This window comes from Diceros bicornis, chromosome 37 (genome assembly GCF_020826845.1).
Source record: "Diceros bicornis minor isolate mBicDic1 chromosome 37, mDicBic1.mat.cur, whole genome shotgun sequence".
NCBI lineage: Eukaryota > Metazoa > Chordata > Mammalia > Perissodactyla > Rhinocerotidae > Diceros > Diceros bicornis.
In genome coordinates this window covers 21,594,417-21,606,664 of record NC_080776.1, presented here as the reverse complement: position 1 = coordinate 21,606,664, position 12,248 = coordinate 21,594,417, and the positions used below count along the sequence as shown (strand labels likewise).

Below are 12,248 nucleotides of genomic sequence, written 5' to 3'. Positions count from 1 at the left end.
GGGTGGGTTTTTTGTTTGTTTTTTTAGCTTATTGTAACTGCCTGCTAAGAGAGCATCTCTCTTTAGTTTTCTTTGTTTGGGGCACTAACCAGCTTCTTTTCATTTATAGCTGAGAACAGCTGTTTGAGACCTATTGATAGAAATGGGAAGCTGCTTTGTCCAGGTAAATTTTGGTAGCCTTCAAAAGCTGACACATATTCATGTCATTGATCTTTCTTAACACTTTTGCTTTAAATAATGATTTCCAGTACCTAATATTCTTAAATTACCTTTTAGAAACTGATTTATAGGACATATTGTCATCCAGGTGTATTCCTCGTGCATTAAAGAAAACCTTAACCAAAAATTCACACACTTCTGTTTTCTAAAGTACAATACCTGTCTTTCTGATTAGCTGATCCTTGTTTTAGTCATGGTTTTGATCTAGTTATATCTTTCTAGGTTTATTGTCAAAGTTTTTACTTGTTTTGCTAATTTTATTGTGATATCAGTTATGGAATAGAGTCTTTGTTCTTACCTCTGTGATGCATCTTGTCATTAGACTTAATTTAGTCTAATTATTGATGGTAGTCACCATAACAGCTTTAAACTTGGAAGAAGCTAGTCCACCATTCATGAATCAATTCAGAGTATCGAGCTTTTAATCTGTGTGAACAACAGTGTGAATCTAGAACATTCATAACTGCCTCTTATTTCTTAGCATTGTTGTACAGATAAGAATAATTTATTATAGGGTGTGGAAATTGAAAATCAAACAGAACTCTGATATATGTAATCCTTTTGCATGGAGTGCTGTGACTCATTCTTTTTTCTTTCTTGACATTCTTGACTTTCAAAGAAAGACTGATTTCAGTATGTTATTTTGCCCAGAGAGGTAGGAATTAACACCATTCATCATGTTATCAAAATTCTTTATAGTCCCAGACAATTATACTTTGAAGGAAGCAGAGTTGAAGATGGGGAGTTCATTGGGACTGTGTCCTGGAAAAGCACCGACTTCCTCTCAGGTAACATGAGGTTGCCTGACAGAACAAAATCAGCCTTCCAATAATCAGGAGCTCTTAATGTTGTAATCTGTACCTTAACTGCTGCAGTAATATTGTTTTTCTTAAAAGTTTTCTTTTCCTTAAATGATACCTTTTATTTTAAGAATACATCCATATAGTTCTCTGTGTTTAAATAAAAAATATTATGTCAAAGTATATTCATAAGTTTCTTTTTCCATGAAAATTTTGTGGTTAAGGGGGATCTTTAAAGTTGAGTGGCCACCAGTTTCAACCACCATTTTTCATAAATTCTAAAATGCACCCTTTTTTCCACCTACTTTTTTTTTTTTTTGGCAGGGAAAGGTGTGCCCTGAGCTAACATCTGTTGCCAATCTGCCTCTTTTTTTTTTTTCTCCCAAAGCCCCAGTACATATTTGTATATCCTAGTTGTAAGTCGTTCTAGTTCTTCTATGTGAGCTGCCGCCACAGCCTGGCAACTGACAGGTGGGTGGTGTGGTTCCGCGACCAGGAAACAAACCCCGGGGCGCCGAAGCAGTGTACGCCAAACTTTAACCACTAGGCCATCAAGCCTGTCTCTCCACCACATTTTAACATCTGTGAGATTAGGATGCATCTTACAATCAATGGCATCCTGCAGTTGTAGCTGGCACTGTTTTTTCTTACCTAGTACTACATAAAATAATGAGTAACATCCAGCAGCATTTTAGATTGAATGAAATAACAGTATATTGATTTTGGACTTAATTACTCTGCAATAATTTAATAGACTCACAACAGCTTTGTCTTTATCAGTATTCATTTTCTGTATAAAATACCATCAGGTTGACCTTTGCCAGAAGCCCTACCTATTTAATAAATTTTTATCACAGTCCAAAAGTCATAATAATGTCCTTATTCTTAAGTCTGTATCAGGTAAGCTGGCCTCAGGTCAGGATTCCCATGGTTCCTGGATCCACTTTCATTAGTTTCTCAGTTACCTCCCCTTTAATTTGTTCTTCCCCTGAACTCTAACAAATAGTGCATGACAGGCTGACAGGAAGAAAAACGTGACAAGGGAGGTTGAGTTAGGAAGGAAAAGTAGGGCTATAAGGAACTGAATTGACGAGATCAGATTTACGTTTTTCCTGTGGGGTCTTGTGAATTACAGTCTATGGAATCCCTAGACAGAGACTTAAGATCCCAACCAAATGACTCAGAGAAAAAACACAGTTAATGCAAATCCCTCTGAGGAATGACCAAGAAAGAGATGGAGATCATAGTAGAATAAATGATATCTGTGAGAAATGTTTATCAGGAGTCAAAATACTGGTAATGCAGCATCTTACATTTCTAGGTAGTGGAGATTATTGTTTAAATTGCAACATTAAATTACCCAGTGTAGTCTTGTTTTTACATAGTTTGAGATTTTTATTAAAATTTCATGGACCATTGGCTTTTCTTTTTTGAAAGTATAAATAGATTTGTAGAATTTTAAAATTCAGATTAATTTGCATTCATACTTCTGTCTTGATGTTAGCTGTTCCTGTTTTTCGCTGTGGGGAGTGACGTTCAGCCTGGGGCAGAGATGGAGATCATAGTAGAAGAAACAATATCTGTGAGAGATGTAAGTAATTTTACTTTTTGGTAGGGGGAGGTCTGTAAGTGTTTAGTATGGAGAGCAATGGTAACCTGTGTTAGGATTTTGAGGTGCTAAGGCTAGGGTTTACATAATACACTTTAAAGAATTCTTTGTACTCACTAAAACAGTAGTTTTGGGAGCTTGAAAATTGGTAAACCAACTGGAATTTTTAAAATAAGATTATTATTCTTTTCTGATTATCAATACTTGTTTATATAGAAATTTGGGACATGTAGAAATGAATTAAAAGAAAAAAATAACACTCCTCATAATCCCTTATGCCACTAATATTAACATTTTGGTGTATTTCCTTCTGGTGTTTTAGTGACCCCAGCACCCAGATTGTGGTCGCTAAATACGGTTTCCTACTAGAAGATACCAGGGCTTCTTAGAGTAATGGCTGGTTCTATATCTAGGTCAGGAAAGGATAAGATGAGTCTGGAACGTCTTGTCAGAACAGAAACAGTGAAACTAGCAAAGACTGGGGATTGGCAGAGAGACTTAGGAGCCAGTTTGAAGAGGCTCTCACTGGTCAAAGATGAGACAGTTTGGACCACAGTGGGAATAATAATGAAAATTGATTGGTACACATACATAAAATCCATGAGTTCATGGGGCCGGCTTGCTGGTGCACCGACGCACTGCTTGTCAAGCCATGCTGTGGTGGCATCCCATATAAAGTAGAGGAAGATGGGCACGGATGTTAGCCCAGGGCCAGTCTTCCTCAGCAAAAAGAGGAGGATTGGCATCGGATGTTAGCTCAGGGCTAGTCTTCCTCACAAAAAAAAAATCCACGAGCTCATAATGATCCTAAAAGTTACCTATAGTGGATGCTAGGGAACCATCAAAGAAAGAATTGACATTTATCCTTTTTTTTTTTTTGCAAACTATACCCCAACGTAACCAAATAGATAAGGAGAAAGTTTTTTTTATAGATATATCCCAGCTAATAAAATGAAGAAAGAATTTTAGACTATCACAGTTTTTTAACTCCTAATGAATTAATGGATCTAGGCAACGATCCTGAAAGACTGCTGACAACCCAAAAAGAGCAACAGCCAGGCATTATAGAAGTTCGAAACAATACCCATGCTTTTATTGCCAAAAAAAAAAAAAACAAACTGGACCTGAGTCTGATCAAGCCTCCAGGTCTGAGTGCCACGTTATCAGTACAGGGGACAGAGGGTTGTGATAAATGCACCACAGGCCTGCAGTCAGCACAATACCCAGGGGGAAAACTCCTCTTCAAGAAATCAGTTGCAGGGTGAGGCAGCCTGTAGATTAAAAGCGTCTTAGGAGAAATAGCAAGCAGGTGCAACTTACCAACTTTATTTGGCCCTTGATTCAAACCAAAAGAACTTCAGTAATAGTTTAAGAGAAAGAAGGGAAATCTGAACACTGACTGGATATTTGTTATTAAGGAATTCTTAATTTTTTTAGATGTTACAGTTGTTTTAGGGTTATGTTTTTTGGAAGAATCTTTATCTTTTAGAGATGAGTACTAAATATTTTCCCAGTTTTTCATTTGCCTTGTAACTTTAGTGTTTTTTTAATTTCAAAGAAAAAAACCACAAAACTTTTCAGAGGAGTGACATGTATATCTTTCTTTTCTGTCTTGAACCCATTGCAAGCAGACTTGTTCCTGCCACACCACTGAACCAGCTCTTATCAAGGCCATCAGTGGCCTCCATGTTGCTGTGTCCAGTGAGCAGCTCTCAGCTTGCTGTTTCCTCTTTTCTAACTTGTGAGCTCCTTTGTGCTCAATTCTTAGACTGGACCTCACCCCGGAACGCCATACTTATGTATCCAGCTGCTAACTGGTGGTCTGATAGTCATCTCAAATGATAACATACCCATGACAGAACTGCTGTCTTCTCTCTCATATGGACTTCTCTCACATTTTCCTCTTCTTCAGTTATGGCGGCTCCATTTTTCTGCTTACTTAGTCCAAAAATCTCCAAGTCATTCTTGATTCTTTTCTTTCTTACTTCACATCCAGTTTTTCAGGAAATCCTTTTGGTTCTACCATCAAAATTTATCAAGGATCTGACCACATCTTATTCCTTCATTGCTATCACCCTGGTCATCTCTCATCTGGATTATTCCAGCAGCTTCCTAACTGATCTCCTTTCTTCCAACCTTCTACCTCCCAGGGTCTGTTCTTAGAAAGTTGAGTGATCTTTTGAAGCGTAAGTCATCAGTCACTCTCAACTCACAACCACCCTCCTGTGCTTTCCCATCTCTCTCAGAGTGAGAGCCAGCAGCCCTGAATGACCCTGCAAGGCCCTGTGGGTTCTGGCCCTCCGCTATCTTGTTTTAAGGAACCTCCAACTTCTGTTGCCTCTCACTCACTACTCCAGCCACATTGGCCTCTATGCTGTTCCTCAAACAGGCCTTTACACTGTCTGTTTTCTCTACCTAGATCACAGTTAAGTTGAATGCTCAATCATTTGTTTTTCTTAAATAATGGAAGCCTTTAAGACTGCAGTTTTCTCTGAATACAGCTTTGGTCCCATTCCCTATGTTTTAATATGTTGTGTTCTCACTGTCGTCATTTTCTAAACAATTTTAAATTATATTTTAAAGTCTTTTTTATTGTTAATCATACAAGTAATTGTGGATTTACTCTTAGTTTTTAAACTTCATGGGGAACTGAAAATCCCCCTTGGTCACCATGCCATTCTTGTCCCTTCCCCAGAAGTCACTACTGTCATTGGATGATATAATCTTGTCCCCATCAGTACAGTGTGTATCCTTCTGTACCTTTGCCATGCATATACCAACATGTGGATATATATGTACATATACAGATGAAGAGCTTGACTTGTTTGTATGGTTTCTTTTAAATCATAAATGGGATCATGCTGCATGTATTATACTAGAACTTTGTTTCACTTAAAATATATTTAAGACCAGTACATATAAATCTATTTTATCCTTTTAATTGTTTTAAGATCTTTCATGGTTTATTTAAACGTTCCCCTGTTAATGGATACTTTGGTTGTTTGCATTTTTCTCTTATTCCAAGCAGTGATGATCCTGATTCTTGCTCCCTTCGGCTCTAGTATAGTATAAGTCAAATTTTATTTACTCTTTTGTCCTAGACTTATCTAAGAATGTTTTTGCCCTCAAGAAGCTGAGAGCTTTTAATTGTTGTTTTATGTAAATTTCTGTTAATTGTGTCTCATTTGTTGCATTGTGCGCTGGGATCACAGCTTGCCCAGTTTTTTCCTCGCCAGTTTATATGTGACCAGTTCTGTGTCCTGGGTGCTAAGGAAGGGCTACTCTCCTTTTACAGGATTCAGAGTGTAGTGTGTGTCTGTGAGGTCACCTTCATTAACCATATCTGGTCAAAAATACAGTGAGTCCTCGTGAGAAGAAAGTCCTGCTGCAGATGTGGAAGTGGACGAACAAACTTTGGACTAAGTTCTGGTTGCAAATGCCGGAAACTGTGTTTTCCCTCCTGAGTTGGCCCCACCTAACCCTTAGGAAGGAGAGCTGACTTAATCACCCTCTTAACCATGTACATCTTTATCTATTTGAGAATTATTATATATAATCAGATTCAGATAGGCCCTGGGTCCAAAAAGGGCGTTTCTCTCAGTACTGTAACTCAGAAACAGAAAACTAATGGACGCATTTTTTTTTCTTTTACAGTGTTTAAAGATAATGCTGGAGAAATCTGGCCTACCAGGTAAGTACAGACCACGATGATGCATAACCTTATCCACTCCCTTTCCTTATAGTAAATTATCTATAAGCCTAATACAGACTCTTCAGACTTCTTTCCTCAGGGTGGTAAGTCACGCTTTACATCTCTGTATGTACATTATGAACTCTTCTGGTTCTTGTTTGCAAGCTAAAAGAAAACTGGTTGTAGGTGAGCCTGCCACTGAGGAAAGAGAACCTAGATAGGGTCCAGCAAAGGTGCAAAAGAGGTAAAGCTAAGATTCATACCCTCTAGAACTACCCAGGTCTTTCACTGATTTTTTTTAACCTCTTTGATTCAGAACTTCAGTGCATTGTGTTTTGTGCCAGTATTATAGATTAGGGAATGTAATGTGAATGGGAAAAATAAATCCAGGGTATCTTGAAGTAGCCCCCTGGGTGCAATTGTGTTAGTGAGCTTAATGAGGCATCTCACTGCTTCATTAGAGCACTTGGCCATTCTCAGACCTCATTCAAGTCGAAGCCTGTGGCTCCGTTATTTGTAAGGGAAGTTAACACACTCTGCGTTCAAGGCACTCTTCTAGAAGCTTACGTGCAACGTCTCATTTCCTCTCAACAGCAGTCTTCCCATGCAGGGATCATCACCTGTTCCCATTTTACAGATGAGAAGACAGAGGCTGAGAATGGCTAAATGGCTTACCAGAGTTATACAGCAAAGCTAGGTCTTTCTGATTTCAGAACCCAAGCTCTTTGCACCATGCTGTGCTATAAAGTAATGGTGTTCACTTTTAACTTATTGGTGGTGTTTTTTTTAAAAAAAAAAACAAAAAACTTAGATTAAGTTAAATATTGATATAACTCTTCTATATTTAAAACTAGAACTAATGACAAAAGAGGGTCTGTAAAGAACAGTATTGGGATTCAAACTCTGTGGCCCATATGGGGTAAACATGAGATCTGTTTGTTCCTTTGGCTGCAGCTTCTTTGGGTGGGTGGGGGACTTGACTGTTTTTTTTAATAACCAGGATTTCGCACTTTTGCTCCACTCATCTTCCTCTCCTCGTCAAAAAAATTCTCTTCTCATTTCATCAGTGTAGCAGGTGTGCTGAAAAACAGAAATCTAATTAAAGACTATTTAACATTTATAAATGTTCACTTATACTAACTTCATTAAAATGCTATTCCAAAAGCACTATTTTTTGTTAGCTTAACTGCTAAGTGGATAGGAACAGTTTTGTTACACGTTGTCAGTTGCTGAGCAATGTTAGCATATACTTTCAGCCAAGACAGTGAAATAAAACGTAACTTCATGATGATTTTTGAAGGGATTCTATACTTATGTATATATGGACATATATCTGTACTCATGTGTGATGTATATGTATGTGTGTACATGTAAATAATAAAGGTATAATGTAGATATCATATAATAGTAGCAAGTGTTACTTCTATTTGCAAATATGTACTTCTTGATCAAAGAGAGAAAATTAACCAAATTGGGGGAACAATTTAACTTTTTTCATGCTCTGGGAGAGATAATTTACTTTAAAAATTAGTTAATTATTAGATCAAATCCCATTTGATATTCATTTATCCAGAAGAGTCATTCCTGACAAACTCTTAAAACATAGTCTTCTGAATTTTTTTTCATCCTGATTTTGATTCCTTCATAGGAGACGCATGGCATTTACGAAAAACGGATTGGTGCTGTGAAGCTGGGGAGCCTTTATGTGAGGAAGTAAGAATATGTCTGTACATTTTATTCTTAAAAATGGTTGTGTTTATTTTGTATTTTCATGCAGGATACCTACCCCACTCATGTGAATAAATTCTAGAGAAAGGTTTAATTTTTTTTTAGGATATAAAAATCTATATATGGGTCTACTTTCACTTTTTCCATACTGTAGGTTTTTGTGTGTGTGTGTGTGTGTGTGTGTGTGTGTGTGAGGAAGATTAGCCCTAAGCTAACATCTATTGCCAATCCTTCTCTTTTTGCTGAGGAAGATTGGCCCTGGGCTAACATCCGTGCCCATCTTCCTCTACTTTATGTGGGATGCCAGCACAGCATGGCTTGACAAGAGGTGCATCGGTGCCTGCCCAAGATCTGAACCTGCAAACCCTGGGCCGCCGCAGCGGAGTGTGCGCACTTAACCACTACGCCACCGGGCTGGCCCCCTTACTGTAGTTTTTTTTGATAGTATCAGAGGGAAAGTCTCAGCTAAGTGGGAATGTTTCTAACATCTGTGCTAAGTCCTCTTTAGATAAGAGAGTATGTCCCTAGGAATAGTAGTTCTTCATTAGGAGGCAGAGAACTTCAGAGAACAAACATTTGAACTGATGAAAGTTTTTAAAAATACACTCTGAATTTTGAAACCTGAATATTTTAATCTGAGAATTCTCTATGAGTCATGGCAGAATTCATCTAACCAACCAGTCACTTAGGCTCTGATCCAAACTACATCTCTAGATCCAGCCCAACTCTTAGGTAGTCTTAGGAATAATTTTATTACAGGATAGTTGGAATCTGGTTAATCTTATTGTTGATCCAAACAGCATCAAACCTCCCAGTCCAAACCCATAGCCTTAGAAGTAGACCCAAATTGAAGCTTTGTGAGAAAGCTTAGACAATTGTGGTCAGCCGCCCTTTTTCCCAGTCTTTGTTTGCCTGCTTTCTGTTCAGTAATAGACAGTAGCATTGAATGTCAACAGAGGTTGATTTAAGCAGATGTACTGGGGCCTTCCCCTGGAACACTGTTTGCTGTATAGCAGTCAGTTACAATATAGAGAGGCCCCTCTTGAGCCTTGGCCAGGAATTTGACTGCCCGGAGTAAGAAGTGGACCTCAAAGAATCTTCAGGACATACAGTTTGGATGTCAGAAGAGTCTGTCTAGTCAAATGTCTAGTTCCACATTTTCTTCTCTAGTAATTCCCCAATCGATATCAAACAGTTCCTCTAAAAGCAAACTCATTACCCTCCAAACTGACTCCTCTTCCCACATTTGCTGTGTGTCCTTCCCATCCTGATCTTTTTCAGCCTGAAATGGGGCTTACCCTGCTTACCTGCCATCCTTCATATTTAATCTCAACCTTCAAAGGCCTGTCAGTTTTTCCACTCCTTCCCTGAGCATTCTCACTGCTGTCCTCCTGGTTCAAGCCTTTTTTTTTGCCTCCTACCTAAATTACTACAGCTGACTTCCCTCAGCCCAGGGGTCCCTCACTTCAGTATGTCATGCATGTAGCAGCCAGATTGATCTTTTAAAAAACCCTTCTCAGAAAGCTTGAGTGGCTTTTTTCAAAGCAGCTGAAAACTCCTTTTTTCTGTTCCACATGCCTTCACTCTGTGACCACCCTTCCAATACAGTTTTCCTTCCTGTTACTCTCCAGCTGATGCTCCCACCCTCATCAGTCTAGTCTCTTAGCTCCTCCCCAAAACAATCCATACTCATTCTTGACTTAACCTTGACTTTTCCCTGTTCTTTTCATGAGAAATTCGTTCTCTTATTTCTTCTATCCTTCCAAATCCAACCCATCTTTTTAGGCTTAACTAAAATTTCATCTTCTGTAAATCAGTCTCTCATCATTTCTCACCTCATCTATCTCCCTTCCTCTACTCTTTATGATACTTACAGTTCATACATAATACATAATGATATACTGTTTTATAGTCTTAGCTTATTTCCTATCTCTTCAATATCTGCTTTATTATTCATGTATTTATTTCTTGAAAGGGTAATAGAGGCATATGGTTTAAAAAAAGATCAAATGATCTGTTTGTCCCTTTTAGAAGTCATAAGTGACAAAAAAGAATTTCTGTATTCCCAGGGTGCAACACTGAAAGAGCTTATGATATGTTCTGGAGATACTTTGCTTTTAATTGAAGGAAAACTTCCTCCTCTGGTAAGATGTTGCTTCTGAATAGACATTTTGTAGATAACAATTACTGTTTTCTGGTTATAAAGATGATATATTCTCATTGTGTGAAAATGGGGAAATATAGACAATCATACAGAGAATGGAGAACTTACCAAGGTCCTACCAATCAGACAGCTACCATATTTTACATCTTTATATATTTTCTTCCTATAAAATCAGTTATATATACAATTTTATTTCCTACCTTTTATGATTAATTTTTTAACCTGACCATAAAATCCAAAAACACTCATTACATCCAGTGTATGACTTACCACAGTTTAATTCACCTATAGCCCCATTGTTGGAAATTTAGCTTGTTTTAAATTTTTTGTTTTTACAAATAGTACTTAAATATAAATCCTTCTTAAGATAGTTCTAAAGATGGAGTTAACAAGTCAAAAGGTATAAACTTTTTCAAGACTCGATGCTATATATTGCCAAATTGTTTTCCCCAAGAGTTGTACCAAATTTACAGTCCTACCAGCAGTATAAGAGGGCTCATTTCACTGCTTTCATAGACACTGCACATTACCACTTTTTAAAACCATTATTTATTAGTTTATTTCAATGTGGACACATGTAAAGATGAAAACAAAAAAATGACCCAAAATTCCAGCACTCAGATAACCGTTTGCTTATGATTAGAAAATTCAAACAGCACAGAAGGCCATAAATGAATAACAAAAATTTCTCCCATAGCTTTCTCCCAAGAAAGGGTCACAGTTAACTTGTTTTTCCGTGTATATCCTTCCAAGAAAAAAATTATGCCTATTTGTATGCTGAATGTAAATATGTGCATATGCTTTTTAAAGTTTACATAAAGGGGATCATATTCTATACATTGCTTTACACCTGTTGTTTTTTGTTTTTATTCACTTAATATCTTTTGAGGATCTCCTCATGTTGGCACAAACAGAAACTACCTTATTCCTTTTCATAACTTCGTAGAATTCTATTGTATTTTCTACCATGCTCTAAAGTTAATCTTTGAATTGGTAGTCTCAAAATTCGAAGTGTATAAAAAGCTGGGCCAGGAAAAGTAAGTGCCCCTCCTGTCCCCGAGCCACTCGGTGTCCTCCCTCCACAAGCAGGCAGCTTCCTCTGTTTCCTTCCAGAGGCACATACTTTTTCATGCACACACACACACACACACACACACACCTGTGTGTATATACATAGTCTTTTTTTCTTTTTATTTACACAAAAGATTATTTACACAAAAGCTAAACACCCTATTGTCTACCTAGTTTTTTTCATTAATGTTTTATCTCCATATATATGCTGTATCAGTACACATAAAGTTATCTCATTCTATTTGATGGGTTTATTTAACCAGCCTCTTCTCAGAGATTCAGGTTGTTTCCAGTCTTTTGTTGATACAGATGACAGTGCAAAAAATATCATATATGTGCCATTTTCCACGTATATATCTACAGGATAAATTCTTAGAACTGAAATTTCTTTGTCAAAAGTTATGGCCTACCATAATGTAACCAGTCTTCTAAAGAGGAACCTTGAGGTTGGTTCAAGGTTTTGCTTCATGATAAACATAAACCATTTGCAGTGACTGTCCTTGCGTCTATGGCTTTGCGTCCTTGGGCTAGTGTCGCAGAAGGGAAATTCCTAACTGTGGAGTGGCTGGGTCAGAGGGGTTGGGCATTTAAGATTTTGACAGTGTCAGATAACTCTCCAAAAACTTTGCAGCAGTTTATACTCCTGCCACCAATTTATGAGAATTGAGGTTTACCTATATTTTCACCAATATAAAATATTATTAGACTTCCTGGTTTTTGTTAGTCTGATAGGTGAAAAAATGGAATTTTATTATTCTGATTTACATTTATTTATTTAGTTGAGTGGAAGTTGCGTATTTGTTAATCTTCACTAATTGGATAAAAAGAAATATTCTCATTTTAATATGCATCTTTTGAAATATTTTTCTTCTTTTTTTTACATTCTCATCTTTTATTGTTGGAAACTGAGCACTGTAACAACATGTTTTATCCTTTAAGAAATCTACTAAAAGTTCTTTACTAACT

The 12,248-nt window shown here is 37.3% G+C and overlaps 1 protein-coding gene across 4 annotated transcripts in view; it reads left to right on the top strand.

Moving 5' to 3' along the window:
- USP40 (ubiquitin specific peptidase 40) overlaps positions 1-12,248 on the top strand; it is an 81,128-nt gene that overhangs the window by 49,295 nt on the left and 19,585 nt on the right. For all 4 annotated transcript variants that reach the window (XM_058533250.1, XM_058533248.1, XM_058533249.1 and 1 more), the window contains 6 exons: positions 110-163; positions 919-1,007; positions 2,524-2,610; positions 6,283-6,319; positions 7,968-8,032; positions 10,117-10,191. In XM_058533250.1, coding sequence (XP_058389233.1) covers positions 110-163; positions 919-1,007; positions 2,524-2,610; positions 6,283-6,319; positions 7,968-8,032; positions 10,117-10,191 — 407 coding nt within the window. The remainder of the gene's footprint in view (positions 1-109; positions 164-918; positions 1,008-2,523; positions 2,611-6,282; positions 6,320-7,967; positions 8,033-10,116; positions 10,192-12,248) is intronic.